This window comes from Polypterus senegalus, chromosome 6 (genome assembly GCF_016835505.1).
Source record: "Polypterus senegalus isolate Bchr_013 chromosome 6, ASM1683550v1, whole genome shotgun sequence".
Taxonomy (NCBI): Eukaryota; Metazoa; Chordata; class Cladistia; order Polypteriformes; family Polypteridae; genus Polypterus; species Polypterus senegalus.
Genome location: NC_053159.1, coordinates 83,918,165 through 83,934,645, shown reverse-complemented (window position 1 = coordinate 83,934,645; position 16,481 = coordinate 83,918,165). Strand labels below are relative to the sequence as shown.

The following is a 16,481-nucleotide window of genomic DNA, read 5'->3' as shown; positions in this document are numbered from 1 at the left end:
CCTTAGTTTGAGATAGTATAGAACATCTATTTTTCATAGAATTAGAGAGGGCGCGTTGGGATTCTTTCAGCTGAGCAAAATAAGTCATTGTTCAAGTATTATGGTATAGGATATTGCACACATTTATCTCTTGTAGTACTACTCCAGATATCACTGTTAATGTGTTAGAGAAGTGATTTTAAATCCAACACAGTCCTAGAAATGTACAAATATTTTCACAGGTTGAATCTTGACCTGGGTGCAAGTGATGAGCAGTGCCTGGTTGTCTCCACACACTGAGGAGGGGGAAGACACATGAAAGCCCGCATGGAGTTTGCTAAAAGACGCCTGAAGGACTCTGAGATGGTGAGAAATAAGATTCTCTGGTCTGATGAGACCAAGATAGAACTTTTTGGCCTTAATTCTAAGCAGTATGTGTGGAGACAACCAGGCACTGCTCATCACTTGTCCAATACAGTCCCCACAGTGAAGCATGGCGGTGGCAGCATCATGCTGTGGGGGTGTTTTTCAGCTGCAGGGACAGGACGACAGGTTGCAATCGAGGGAAAGATGAATGCGGCCAAGTACGGGGATATCCTGGACAAAAACCTTCTCCAGAGTGCTAAGGACCTCAGACTGGGCCGAAGGTTTACTCTCCAACAAGACAATGACCCTAAGCACACAGCTAAAATAATGAAGGAGTGGCTTCACAACAACTCTGTGACTGTTCTTGAATGGCCCAGCCAGAGCCCTGACTTAAACCCAATTGAGCATCTCTGGAGAGACCTAAAAATGGCTGTCCACCAACGTTTACCATCCAACCTGACAGAACTGGAGAGGATCTGCAAGGAGGAATGGCAGAGGATCCCCAAATCCAGGTGTGAAAAACTTGTTGCATCTTTCCCAAGAAGACTCATAGCTGTATTAGCTCAAAGGGTGCTTCTACTAAATACTGAGCAAAGGGTCTGAATACTTAGGACCATGTGATATTTCAGTTTTTCTTTTTTAATAAATCTGCAACAATTTCAAAAATTATTTTTTTGTCTGTCAATACGGGGTGCTGTATGTACATTAATGAGGAAAAAATTAATTTAAATGATTTTAGCAAATGGCTGCAATATAACAAAGAGTGAAAAATTGAAGGGGGTCTGAATACTTTCCGTACGCACTATATATTTAAGTAGAACTGTAACCCATTAATGTATATGGGAATGACAGATATATGCAGAATCCACCCATGGACTTGGGGTAACTGGAATGCTTGAGGTCCATAGCTGAAAACCTTAAGTAGATAACAGGGCTGAAGTAAAAGAAACCAAACCAAAAGGCCATCGTACAGTGACAGTGTCTCCATTGTTATTTATTTAGTCACTCACACAACTTTTCAAAAAATTATTTTTAACTTTTTTTCATTAATAAAGGACATTAATGAATAATAATAATGCAAAGTACAAACAAACCTAAAATGGTTTAGATGTATACTTAAGACATTTCCACCTGTGTGCCAGATACATTCCATTTACACAAAAGATTGGGAGAAAATAAAAACTTTAAAGTAAATGTTGATAGTTACACAGTGAATGTGATGTTATATACTTCACATTCACTTTTTTAGAAAAAACTGAAACTTTTGTTTAAGAAACAAAATACACAAATATAGTTTTGTTCATGTTTTTCTTTTTTACTACTTAAATTGGTTTAGGTAGGAATAAAGAGTCAATTTAGGTTTTGCTATTCAGTAATACAAAGCTAAAGTGTACATAATGTGTGGATGTATGACTGTATTCTTATATTATTTATTTTGTTTTTCTTATTTTTCCTTTTATGAGTTACTTGGAGCATTGGCTGTGAGATCTTATGTGATGCCACTCATTAATCCGAAAATTGTGTAGTGAATGAAAGGTGTATTAAGTAGGGTAGCCTGTTGTTTCTGCATCTTGAAATCTATTTCAATCTCTTTCAGTATCTTTTTTTAACCATGCCATTCTTATTGATTTCAAATTGTCACGCTGCTTTGAAGTTTATAATTTACTACTCCATGTGGAACATTTAAGAATATCTCAACAGGTCATATATCTAGTGGTTTTCCTAACTCCAGAAATTACACAGCCCCCACCCCTTGTTTTATACTTCCAGTTTGCGAGCCTTGCAAGACAATGAGTACCTTGAAAAAAAGGAGCACCTTGGTATTTAGAGCTCACTAGTGCCACGTTGCATCTATGGGGATTAAGCTTTGAGATGAAGAAAAAAAAGATAAGAAAATTGGTTCTAATGAAATCCAGAAGCTGAGGCACTTTCACCATGAACTTGGAAACAGAGTGGAGAATTGAACTTAATTCAAACCAGCTCTTTGCTTTGCCAGATGACAAAGCTTTGATGTTTTGTGCAGGCAGCTAGTGTTAAACCCTTTTGAGCTACAAAGTAGATAGCCATATTGCCTTAACCCTTAAGGTAACATATGCTTATTCTTAATCTATTCTAGGGTAAATAGCACTAAGTTCTCTTAACTTTTTGCTTGAATTTCTTTTCTTTGTGAAAGAATTCAGTTAGCACAGTAGCATAGTGTGTAACGTTACTACCTCACATCTGTCATGCTCCTGTTTGAGTCTTTGCTCAGGTGTCTAATATTTAGTGTAAAAGACCTTGATTTTCAAGTAGACTTGAGTGTGTGTGTTTGTGTAGCTTGTTTGTTAAAAGTTTATTAATGTTTATTAATAGTGTGGCATCTGTTGCAGGCTTAATGTCCACTATGCATCCATTGCATTTCAAACAACATGTTATTTTGATGATATTAAATATAGTATAAGCAGTTGTTTGTATAATATTTTTCATAGCTCAGCGCACTGTACACAGTTTCAAGCTTAGAATGACAATTTTATATATATATATATATATATATATATATATATATATATATATATATATATGTCAAACATAAGCAATGATACAAATATGCAACCATCTCTGAAGTTTACAAAGATGCAGCACTAGCCATTTGCTTGGTTTCTGCAGAGAAGAGGTGAATATGTAAAACAGCACAGATCACAGAAAAAAACAGTTGGTTGGCTGAAACTAAATATAACATACTGGTTCTGTTAATATCTTAGAAATTTAGAAAACAATTTATAATCTAGCATGCAAAACAATCACAGGGTAGAGAAAACAAGTTAAACTGTGAACACACTGGAAGTAAACTTATGAGCCCTACTTCAAAACCAGGATTCTATACCTAACTTTTCCCACGTTAATTCTTTTCAGTCTATTTTATTTTAAGTCCATCAGCCATATACTATATGTCCCCAGTACAGAATCATGTGGTATAAGCTCAAGCATCTTTTTTTTCGGGGCATTTGATCAGAATGTTTCTTGGACGCCTCCCTGTTGAGGTGTTCCGGGCACGTCTAACCAGGGGGAAGCCCGGGGAAGACCCAGGATACGTTGGAGGGACTATGTCTCCCGGCTGGCCTGGGAACGCCTCAGGATTCCCCCGGAAGAGCTAGAAGAAGTGGCCGGGGAGAGGGAGGTCTGGACATCTCTGCTCAGGCTGCTGCCCCCGCGACCCGAACTCGGATAAGAGGATCAATGGATGGATGGATCTTTTTTTTTGTCCTACCCATGTGGGCCAGTAGGAAAGTGCTGCAGAAATTATATAAAAAAATAAAGTATAAGAAAGAATTTATGATAATTGTCTGCTACTGACAGAAAAAAAAAGTTTTTCATGTGTGTACCAGCTTTAAATGATTTCAGTCTCCATCACAGGCCTAAAATCCATAGTGAAATTACAAGCTACAGAAGCTACAGATAACATCAAAACAATTTATTCACTGCACTTCATATCCCACAAAGTGTAGAGTTCTGGCATGTCTTTCAGAGGTTTGTCCACAGTTCTTTATTTAAAATGCACCTATCTGTGAGAAGTCCCCTGCTGCTATGTGGAAACAATTTCATATAGCAATGATTTATTTTTGTATAGAAATTCAATCTTGATTTCTTCTTTCTTCTGCCTAATGAGAACATTTTAAAGCAAAACTTGTAGCTCATGGGCAGCCTAGGGGTAAAGTGGTAAATATTTCTGCCACATTGCTATAAGTGACAGCCCTTGTGTAAGTGAGTGTGGCTTTTTCATTTACTGAAAGTGCTCATTTGGCTTCTGACGCTACATTTGTTCATTTAGGGTTGCTATGAAAACTATATCCCATACAGTAAGTCTATGTTCATTATAATTGCACATACATGAAAGGCATATGACAGTGTCCTTTTTATGATAGCATCTGCATTTCAAAGCTGCTGGAAATTAAATGAGTAAAAACAAAATGTGCCTGGTTATGCTTTGGTGTGCATTGGATTTGGAAGCATTATTCATACACAGATATTAAATGAACTATATTTTGCAGCCATTTCAACAAAGTATTGAGTAAGCTGCAAAAAGCCTTCGCCAGCTATAAAAACACATTTCACAAATGTCTTCACACTTAAAAATTAATTCAAATGAACGCAGATGCAATAAAAGGTAACTAGAATGTCTTGGGATTTCCAAAAACATATTGATAAACACAGGTTTGGCTCCCAAACCTCCCCTGAAGATGTCTCAGTCATTTCACATATTTGTTAAACACGTAGCACATCTGATTCAGATTAATGAGGTAGTGATTAGCCAAGTCAAGTGCGGTGGAATGTAAGGAACAAATGGGTATAGTGCATGATACCAACAAATACTGGGGTGCCTTAAGCAAAGGTTTGGCCATGACTGCACTAACACACTTTTGACAGACATAAAATCATAGTTTTATATATTCAAGTTAATAGTCCGTGAGCAACATCACAATAAATTAAGAACTGATTTTCAGAATTTCATAAGTAAATATAAATAAACTGGGCAAGCTGAAGACAGAAAACATATTTGATAACCCTAAAAGATGTCTGCATCTGATGAACATTACCTAGAAGTAATTTTCTTAATGAATATAGGAAATCATGTAAAGTGTTTGCTCAGCATCTGGAACCACAGTTCACACTTTGACCATGTGAAGTCTTAATAGTTAGTATTGCAAAGCATTTTACAGATAATAAACTAATCTTGGTGAAAGTCAACAAGCATAAAAGATTACAGTAGGCCATAGACAATAAAATTTGGAGCAACATCCAGTGTCAGACTGTCTAATTTATAGAAACTGAATATTAAATGTGTAGTACACATCAGAAGAAGAATTAGCAAGAACTGCATTGACACCTGTCTGGTGCCTGTCTGTGCACAGTACATTGGTAGCTCTTTTATCTTAAGAGTGTGGACGATCTGACCAAAATCAATGAAATGATGACTGCTGATAAATTTAAACAGATGATTCAGTATGCAGTGTCTTTTCTATTGCCAAAAATGTCACTTTTGACAATGAGAATGACAAATAACACAACAAACATAATTCACACCTACTAATAAATGTCTATAGACAGCACACTAACAGTATTAGATTGCCCGCCACAGAACTGCATACTCAACAGAATTGAAGCTGTGTGGGATTACTTGGCCAGAAAACAAAAGACAAAACAAAAAACATCCAAAGTCAAAAGACATTATTGCAAATCCTGCAGAAATCTTGATTTACCACCAAACTACTTGAAAAAATTATACAGCAGTGTGCAGTACCACAGTGAATCTGTCCAATTTTGCATTCTTCGAGTCGACACACAAAATACTGACTTTTTAAAAAAAAAAAATATATATATATATATAATATATATACACACACTTATTTTTATTGCAACATTGTTTTATTTTTGTTTATTGTAATTTTACACAGTATAGTGTTTTACCAGCAAGTTGCTTTATGTATGCATCTTTTAAAAGAACTTCTTCCACAAACTTTTTTGCACTTCCTTGTAGCTTTTTAAATTGAACTTAAGTATTTTCTGTATTGAATATTGTCATATTTACACATTCAGTGGAAAAAATAGCGTTTAAAACAGATGTAAAATTGTTTCTCTGAACTCTGTTTAACTATAATTAAACTGCTTATTTTCTGTTAATGCACCATGTCAAACCATACCAAGAAAATTGTCCTGGATCACAAAGAAAGATTTGTAAGGTACAAAGAGAAACGATTTGCACCTCAGCTGTAGGTTCCAGTGTATAAAACCGATAAAATCAATATATAAAGTTGAACCACATTGCGGTAAGAGGACCATGTCCTACTGATTATTTTTTTCTTTTTACTTTTTATTAGTGAAGTGAAAGTGAAATCATTTCATCATAGTTTTAAAATAAAGAAAGGACTTTTTTCAGTTTTATAATTAGTTTTTAATATAAAGTCAGTTTAATTGTAAAAATGATTAATTCATAATCAATGATTAGAACAATCATCAAACCAGAATACTGACCAATTACAGTATGTAAATAAAATAAATTTAGTGAAGAGAGAGCCAGAAGTAATCTTACCACTGTACTGAAATGAGAAACCACATATTGATAAAATACAGGCTAGTTCAAATAAATATATGTATTTAGTAGAATCACAATTGCTTTTTATTTTTTTAGGAAGCACATTGATTTGCTTTCAATGAATAAAATGTGCTGTATATAGTAAATATATTTAATACTTATTATTAGCGGGCTACATGAGCCAAATTATACCACACATGATGTGAGTCTATTCAGTGTGATTAACTTTTTATCAGCCTCAGATTTATTATTCAGTCTGTAAAAGTAGTGAGTGGTACATGATTAAAATTAAAGCTTGCTAGTTACCAAGGTTCCTGTATTTGCTTCCAGTGATGTCACAAACATTCTGGACAAGCTGTAATTGTGTTTATGAAATTATTCAGTTCAGTTTATCCAGCTACATCAAAATTAGTATGGTTGCCTGTCAGTAGGAATATGGACATTGTCTTTTGCTCTAGGAAAGCTAAAAAAATAATCATTACAAAGTACTACCATACATGTGAACTTTGGGTTTGGACTTGATGTGGTTCAGTATATTAAACAAGATCTCTGAATGACCCCTTAGAAGTCACTCATAGCATTGCAAGCTAAAATACAGAAAAAGTAAAACAGGTAATTTGATGCAACAAATGACAGGCTGTGACCGTTACTGTGTTCACCTTTTAAATACTCTCTGTGTTTAGATTAGAGCAGGATTTAGAAATAGTGTTCCCAGATAAATCCAGGTTTTGTAACCAGATTTTCCCTTTTTTTTTCTGTTTTTTTTCCATTACCTTGATATTCATTAAATTCCTAAATTTATTAAACATATGTGTCCTAGTTTTCAGTTTGCATTCTCAGAGATGACTAATAGTTTATTCTACTTTTCTTTAAATTCAGAATGATTTTTGTTTTTTGCACACCTTTGTTTTCTTTAAGCATTATTCCTCATCCTTAGTTGTTTTGTTTTAACTATCAGCTAGTTGATTATGGGGGCGGTACGGTGGTGCAGTGGGTAGCGCTGCTGCCTCGCAGTTAGGAGACCCGGGTTCGCTTCCTGGGTCCTCCCTGCGTGGGTTTCCTCCAGGTGTTCCAGTTCCCTTCCACAGTCCAAAGACATGCAGGTTAGGTGCATTGGCGATTCTAAATTGTCCTTGGTGTGTGCTTGGTGTGTTTGTGAGCGCCCAGCAATGGGCTGGTGCCCTGCCCAGTGTTTGTTTCCTGCCGTGTGCCCTGTGTTGTCTGGGATTGGCTCCAGCAGACCCCTATGACCCTGTAGTTAGGATGGTTGGATAATGGATGGATAGTTGATTATGTTAAAAAATAAAGTAATCATCAGCTAAAAAATAACATTTGCATTTGAGAGTATTTAGCATTATAGCAATATTATAATATAGCATGTAGAAAAAAATTAAGAGAAACAACATGGAAGAATGGAGATGATTTTTCCCCACCCTGGTCTAAAAACAGTTTCTCTTAGGGAAGGAAATGCACATTGTTTAGAAATTAAATCTGCAAACACTGTGGCACTCTAAAACCAGTAGACATCATCTGATTTTGTTCTAAAAAAATTTGTTGCTGTTTCTCTTCAGCTGTGGACTGGGTACTGTAGCAATATAATTTTTTATTATGCAGCTTGGCAGGACTTTTCATTTGTAATGATCATGTTGCAATGTTGAGTAGACTGCAGCTGCCACCATGTATCTGCCCATGTGATGCCAAGCAAATTCTTTACAAGCAGTATACTCTTTGTAATTTTTTTTTTTATTTTGTTTTATTGATAGTATTCGAAGAATACAACATTATATTTAATCATGTCAAACTTAACAAATCACAATTCAACCCCCTTTCTTTGTAAAATAAAAAGAAGAAAGTCATTTTACTGCTTTAGGAAATAACTAGTCTTAATTAAGTAGTGTAATAAAATGAGGAAGATGTGTATTGAGCATTAGGTGCTTTAAAGTGTAACAAAAACCTTTGTAGCTGAAGGGATTTTTTTCAGTCTTGCTGAAGCAAAAGAACTGAGTACCTCTAACATCACAGCAGATTACATAGCAGTAAGCATAGGGAGGTACTCAGTGACAGAAAAAAGAAGAACCTGCTAGAAGCGCTCACCAATGTGAAGGAGTAATTAAATGATGTTAATATCCTAGCAGTATGCCATCAGACAACTTTTATACCAATATGGAACATGCTAGAATCTGTGTGGATGCTACATCAGGACATGCGTCACAGGATTTTTTTTTTCATGATATCCAGAACCAAACATAATTTCAGACTAAACCCAATTTCTATATATTTTTTAAAGTTATCAATTAAATGGCAGACAAAAGTTCAAAGTGAATGTATTGTGTGTTTAATCTAAAAAAAACAGTTAAACCCTCAGGTGCATTAGCCTTTTTAAGCTGAGTTATGGAGGTCTCATCAGTTAACCACTGATTGAGACCAAAATAGAAGTATTCATTATAGATTTTGAAAATGAATTACAAGATGGCAAAAGTAACTTTTAGTTTTTAAGAAATAACAGTCACTTTACCTAATGACAATTATATGTTTTTGAAGAATATTCAGTAAAATTGAAGAATTATGTTTTAGGAACATGTATAAAGATCAAATTGCTAAATCTTTCGCTTTGTCATTTTCCTTTAGTTTATAGTTACAGGGTGCATTTACTCCAACTGTTTCAAGCTGTTCATGAACGAGAATCATATCTTTATTCTTAGCCTTATGGCAGATCCTTTAGATACAGAGATTAAATAAACAAAAAATTTACAAGATGAATGTGTAGCCTTGGAGCTGCCCAATTCAGCATGGTGCTTTCCACAAACTACTAATTACTAGCATCCCTGTATCATCTTAACTGTAGGCTCTTATTCAGCTGTGGGCTTGACACAAACAAGACCTAGACGCAGAGACCTGCAGTGAAAGACACCCTAAAAATAAAGCCACACGCACTGCAGCTGGATCAGGCAGATGGTGTGTATTGTGCAGCTCTTTAATTATGGTTTAATCAGCTAAGGGCCGAACAGAAGTTTGAGCATATGGTCAGAATGTTATATTGTGCTTGTGTGTTCTCAAGACATAACCACACTGAAAAGAAACCTTATTAATACATAAGTAAATAGTATCTTCAGCACACTTTTAAATAGATAAAGTAGAAAAGAGTTAGATTGCCAAGCTATAGATAATAGGGCAATTTGTGGAATTTTGTTATCCTTTTCAAAGACTTTACATTTTTTTACAATACTTTTCAACTTCTCTACTTTAAAACAACAGAAGGCTAAATTTACAGACCTTTACAATGTGGACTATTTTCTCACACCTTCTGTTCATAATAAACATTTACAGAAATCCTGATTAAGAATACTTCCTACGCCACAGAATCATCGGATAAAAAAATGTGTATACCTTCTAGCAGTCTTATTCATTATAAGGGCATCTATTTTTGTGTCGGTGACATTATAGAAAATTCCAGAAATGCTCTTGTTTAATAAAGTTTATTTGAGCTAGAGGGGTAAATAAAAGAATATGGTAGTTATCATTTATTTATCTTCTGAAATAAAGGTCATGTTGTAATTTAGTTTTGAAAATATTACCTAGTAAATAAATGTGTGGGTTGATTCTGCTTCAGAAGTATAGCTGGCATCTAGAGCTAATGAGCACATGTGCTGAACAGTATTTATGGACAGCGTTGATAGAAAGGAATGATGGCTCCTAATAGCACAGTAACTAAAATATTAATGTAAATAGAGATGTAATTTGAAAAGTGTTAACGTAGGTTTGTTCATAAAATGAATGCAGACATTTTAAAGTGTAAGGTCTTAGTTCAGACACAAAATTATACCTTCATTTCCTTAGAACTAACATTAATGATAAATGTGAAGTCCATTTCATTTCTGTATGGCAAGGTAAAGATTAAATTCCTGTCATTTTAACTCATAGACATAGATTTTATAATGAAAAATGTAATTGCAATTAAGAATTTCACCATCATCTGCACACATGACAATAGTACTACAGTGATCCCTCGCTATATCACGCTTCGACTTTCGCGGCTTCACTCTATCGCGGATTTTAAATGTAAGCATATCTAAATATATATCACAGATTTTTCGCTGGTTCGCGGATTTCTGCGGACAATGCGTCTTTTAATTTATGGTACATGCTTCCTCAGTTGGTTTGCCCAGTTGATTTCATACAAGGGACGCTATTGGCAGATTGCTGAGAAGCTACCCAATCAGAGCATGTATTATATATTAACTAAAACTCCTCAATGATATACGATATGCTTCCTCGGCGGTGCTTCGCACATTTCAAAGCTCTAATAGCCCGTATTGATTTTTGATTGTTTGTTTTTCTCTGCGCCTGACGAGGGGGTGTGAGCAGAGGGGCTGTTTGCACAAAGGCTGTTTGCTTAGAAGATACGGACGCTCCTCTAAAAAATGCTGAAAAACTACCTTCACATTGATCCCTTAATTGCGGCTGCTTTATCATGGTGCTTCGTTTACTTAAAAGCCCAACAGCCCCATTGATTTTTTTTTACTTTTCTCTCTCTCTGACATTCTCTGCTCCTGACAACACTCCTTTGAAGAGGAAGATATGTTTGCATTCTTTTAATTGTGAGAAAGAACTGACATCTCTGTTTTGTCATTGAGCACAGTTTAAACTTTTGACTAAAGGGTGTCATTTCATGTCTAGAGGGCTCTAATAATGTTAAAAAAACGTATTTAGAAAGTTGTAAACAGGTTTTCTATGCTCTAACTGTGAAAATATTTATAAATAATGATTTATAAATAAAGAATTCTACTTAGAACGTGGAAATTCATTTATCTGTCTAGAGCGGATTAACCGCGATAAACAAGGGTTTACTATAACTATGCAGAGAATATTTATAAACAGTGTGGGAGAGTTTCTAAGGGCTTAAAATATATTAAAAAAAACCATACAAACATATGGTTTCTAATTCGCGGATTTTCACCTATCGCGGGGGGGTCTGGAACGCAAACCCCCGCAATCGAGGACGGATTACTGTACTACTAAAAAGGAGTAATTGGGTTTGCTGCTCTGAGGTTTTCAGTTATTCCCATTGCAGTTTTGAAAAGTCTAGTTTGATTAGGCAGGCCAAATATGAACAGATATTGTTCAAAAGAAGTTTTCAGTTTGCTACCATTTATTTTTAATTTCCTCTACAAGTGTAAAGTGACATTTTTTAAATTTGCAGAAACAACAGTGTGAACTCTTTGTTAATTTCTATAAATGTGTATGTGGAAACATGTCAGATTGATATAATTGTTTTTGAAAGAAAAAAGGAAAGGCAGTAGAGGTTTGTCCTTATTTTAGCCCTAAAAATTAGAAGAAAATGCATCCCATCGCACTGCTTTTTTGTTTTAAACAATTGGTTTATTTTATAAGACCCATCCTACTTCAATTATACACTCATTCCTATTTTAGAGAAATATTTTGCAACTCGGTTCAACTAAAAATGTAAATTAAGTTTTGAAAGAATTGTGAAGGTGTTTTAGTTGCTATACTGATTTTATCTAAATCCATGTTTATATTTGTTCTAGAACTGTGGTAATGCCCATTGCAAATGAATTTGCTCCTGATGTGGTGCTGGTTTCTTCAGGGTTCGATGCTGTGGATGGACACCCACCCCCATTAGGAGGATACAACGTTACTGCTAAATGTAGGTTTATGTTGACAAATTTAGATAAGAGGTTTAGAGGGGTTAGAAACAGGATTGTAATAAAATTAATAAAAAAAAGAAAAAGAAACAGGATTGGGAGGATTTTGTGCTAATATTCATAGATTTAGTTTGAATTTCTTTGGTTCCCATTTTCTTCTTAAAATATACTTAAATATTTTATTAATTACTTGTTTTTGCTTCAATAATGTTCTGCTTAATAATGGATTAATGGTACATTTATCCACCAAAGTGATATATAAAATTTAAGTTTATCAGTGGAAATATGTTTTTCTTATTTTTATCTGTTGGAGAAAATAGTTCAGCTGCAGTGTAAAGCATTCCACTTGCATATCAGTAAAAATTGTATTAATGGAAGTTGCAGTTCTGTATTTACATATACCTGTAGCTTTTTTCATTGGGTATGACGTGAAATATGTCCATCATAACTAACATCAGGTTAATCTCAGGTAGCCTTTAATTTGGGACTAGCCTCTTGTTAAACATTAACATATAAAGGAAAAATAATCCATAAAGCAGTGACTAAAATACACTACCCAAATAATTATTATTTTCAAGTAGAGAACTTATTAACTTTTCTCCTCCCATATACAAAAGATCTGCCTGTTAGTTTGATTGGCGACTCAGTATGAACAAGTGTGGGTGCTCTGTGTTGTAATCCTCTACTGATGAATGTTGATGAGTGCCTAGGGATGGTCTAGTTTCTAGTCTGAGGCTGATTCCTTCCATCTGATATTTACGCTGATACTTACGCTGTCAGGATTGACTATAAAGCAAGAGACATGTTCAGAAAATGGATGAAAGAATGGATAAACAATATAATAATTTATGAAATTTTTAGATTTTGCACAGTCTTAACATTTCAAAATTCTGAGATGTAAGTCAAGAATTTAAGAAATTGCAGCCTGTTGATTTAAAGTCATTTGCTTCACAACTTGAACTTGTCCAATTAAATTAACAAGAGAATACTCAAAAATTGTAATTGTCCTTTTGTGTAAATAAAATACATGTAATTAAGCCATTCTTGTACTATATATTCATATTATTAAAATTTGACATAGATTTTTGGGATAGATATACATAAGGTAACTCGGAGACTTATGTACCAGTTTAGAGGAACTAATATATTATAACAACTTTCCCAACTATAAACTTAATATTGTCCTAATTATGCATAGTCATACATTTAGATAGATAGATAGATAAAAACTTTATTAATCCCAAGAGGAAATTCACGTACACCATCAGCCGCATACTGATAAAAATAAAACAATATTAAATTAAAGAGTGATAAAAATGCAGGGTAAACAGATATAATTGTATAATGTTAATGTTTACCCCCCTGGGTGGAATTGAAGAGTCGCATAGTGTGGGGGAGGAACGATTTCCTCAGTCTGTCAGTGGAGCAGGACAGTGACAGCAGTCTGTCGCTGAAGCTGCTCCTCTGTCTGGAGATGATACTGTTCAGTGGATGCAGTGGATTCTCCGTGATTGACAGGAGCCTGCTCAGAGCCCGTCGCTTTGCCACGGATGTCAAACTGTCCAGCTCTATGCCTACATTAGAGCCTGCCTTCCTCACCAGTTTGTCCAGGCGTGAGGTGTCCTTCTTCTTTATGCTGCCTACCCAGCACACCACCGCGTAGAAGAGGGCACTCGCCACATCCGTCTGATAGAACATCTGCAGCATCTTACTGCAGATGTTGAAAGACGCCAGTCTTCTAAGGAAGTATAGTCGTCTCTGTCCTCTCTTGCACAGAGCATCAGTATTGGCAGTCCAGTCCAATTTATCATCCAGCTGCACTCCCAGGTATTTATAGATTTGCACCCTCTGCACATAGTCACCTCTGATAATCACGGGGTCCAGCAGGAGTCTCCTAAAATCCACCACCAGCTCCTTGATTTTGCTGGTGTTCAAGTGTAAGTGGTTTGAGTCGCACCATTAAACAAAGTCCTTCATTAGGTTCCAATACTCCTCCTCCTGCCCACTCCTGATGCAGCCCACGATAGCAGTGTCGTCAACGAACTTTTGCACGAGGCAGGACTCCGAGCTGTATTGGAAGTCCGATGTATATAGGCTGAACAGGACCGGAGAAAGTACAGTCCCCTGCGGTGCTCCTATGTTGCTGACTACAATGTCAGACCTGCAGTTCCTGAGACGCACATACTGAGGTCTGTCTGTAAGATAGTCCACAATCCCTGCCACCAGGTGTGAATGTACTCCCATCTCTGTCAGCTTGTCCCTAAGAAGCAGGGATTGGATTGTGTTGAAGGCGCTAGAGAAGTCCAGAAACATAATTCTTACAGCACCACTGCCTCTGTCCAAGTAGGAGAGGGATCAGTGTAGCATATAGATGATGGCATCCTCCGCTGCCACCTTCTCCTGGTATGCGAACTGCAATGGGTCGTGGGCATGGCAGACCTGTGGCCTCAGATGGTGAAGCAGCAGCCACTCCATGGACTTCATCACATGTGACATCAGAGCGACAGGCCGGAAGTCATTCAGCTCACTAGGACGTGATACCTTTGGGACTGGGGTGATGCAAGGTGTTTTCCAAAGCCTCGGGACTCTCCCCTGTTCCAGGCTCAATTTGAAGATGCTCTGTAGAGGACTCCCCAGCTCCAGCGGACAGGCCTTCAGCAGTCGTGGCGATACTCCATCTGGACCCACTGCTTTGATGGCACGAAGTTACCTCAGCTCTCTGCTCACCTGGGCTGCTGTAATTGTGGGTGGGGATGTCTCTCCTATGCTGGTATCAGCAGAAGGATGGGTGGAGGGTGCAGTACTCCAAGGTGAGAGTGGGTTAGGGTGGTCAAACCTGTTAAAGAAGTTGTTCATTTGGTTTGCTCTCTCCGCGTCTCTCTCAATGGTGGCACCCCGCTTCGAGTTCTAGCCAGTGATGACCTTCATCCCATCCCACACTTCCTTCATGCTGTTATTCTGCAACTTCTGTTCCAGCTTTCTCCTGTACTGCTTCTTCGCCACCCTGAGCTGAACTCGGAGTTCCTTCTGCACATGCTTGAGCTCATGCTGATCACCACCTTTAAAAACCATTTTCTTCTGGTTCAAAAGGCCCTTGATGTCACTTGTAATCCATGGTTTGTTGTTAGCATAGCAGCATACTGTTCTTACTGGAACTACAATGTCCAAACAGAAGTTGATGTAGTCAGTAGTGCAGTCAACAACCTCCTCAGTATTCTCACTATGTGACCCCTGCAGGATATCCCAGTCCGTAGTTCCAAAGCAGTCTCTCAGAGCCTGCTCTGCCTCAGGGGACCACTTCCTGAATGAGCACATGGTTGTAGGTAGTTCCCTTACTCTTGGTTTGTAGTGAGGCTGAAGCAGAACCAGGTTATGATCTGCTTTCCCAATTGCAGGCAGCGAGGTTGCGCTGTATGCGTCTTTAATGTTTGCATACAGTAGGTCAATAGTCCTATTTCCCCGGGTGTTACAATCCACATACTGGGAGAAGGCAGGTAATGTTTTGTCCAGCGTCACATGGTTAAAGTAATAGGGACGCAGACTTACGGCCAACAGTTCGATGTCCCTGCAGCAAGTGGAGATTTTGACGTTTACATGTCCAGAGTTACACCACCTTGTATTTACATAGAGAGCGAGTCCTTTTTCCGCTTCCCGCAGATATTTGCGTCTCTGTCCGATCTAACTGTGCTAAACCCCGGTAGCTCCACGTTAGCATCTGGAATGTTAGTTCTTAGCCACATTTCACAAAAACACAACAAACTGCATTCTCTGTAGGTTCTGACATTTTTCACCAGTGCGGCCAATTCGTCGATCTTATTTGGTAGTGAGTTCACATTTCCCAGGATCACAGAAGGCACCAAAGGCTTGAAACGCCACTTTCTTGCAAGTTGCTTCACTTTTTACTTAGCTCCTGCTTTGCAGCCACGATACCACCTTCTTACCTCGTCAGGTAAATGGGGAACCGCACAAGCGTGGGCATTTGTTCTCAGCGCTTGAAGTTGACAACAAGACAGTGTACAATAGAAAGTAAATAGTCAACATTAAGACAGCACTCGCCTTCTTATTTTGAACAAACAGTCTTTGTCTCCAATATAAATATAAAAGTTTTTATAGCAATTATATTGAAAGCTTTTCACCAGTGCACACTCCCACCTGGGATTTGTATGTCATTTTATGCTTGATGAACATTGCTTGAGATACACAAGTTAAAGGTCTATTTTCTTTGCAAAATAACATAAATGTCTTTTATTTCATTAGGTACGTTGCAATATGCAATGCTAAAAAATTGTATATGTAACACAAATGTGAACCTTTCTAATTATTTTAAACATGGAAAAAAACATTTTTAACTTACATTATTCTAATATATTTCTTCACGTTACATTTTATCCCTTGTTCTCATT

At 36.9% G+C, this 16,481-nt stretch overlaps 1 protein-coding gene across 7 annotated transcripts in view; it reads left to right on the top strand.

Moving 5' to 3' along the window:
• Nucleotides 1–16,481, top strand: part of hdac4 (histone deacetylase 4) — a 532,842-nt gene that overhangs the window by 488,628 nt on the left and 27,733 nt on the right. For all 7 annotated transcript variants that reach the window (XM_039756441.1, XM_039756439.1, XM_039756440.1 and 4 more), the window contains one exon: nt 11,962–12,080. In XM_039756441.1, coding sequence (XP_039612375.1) covers nt 11,962–12,080 — 119 coding nt within the window. The remainder of the gene's footprint in view (nt 1–11,961; nt 12,081–16,481) is intronic.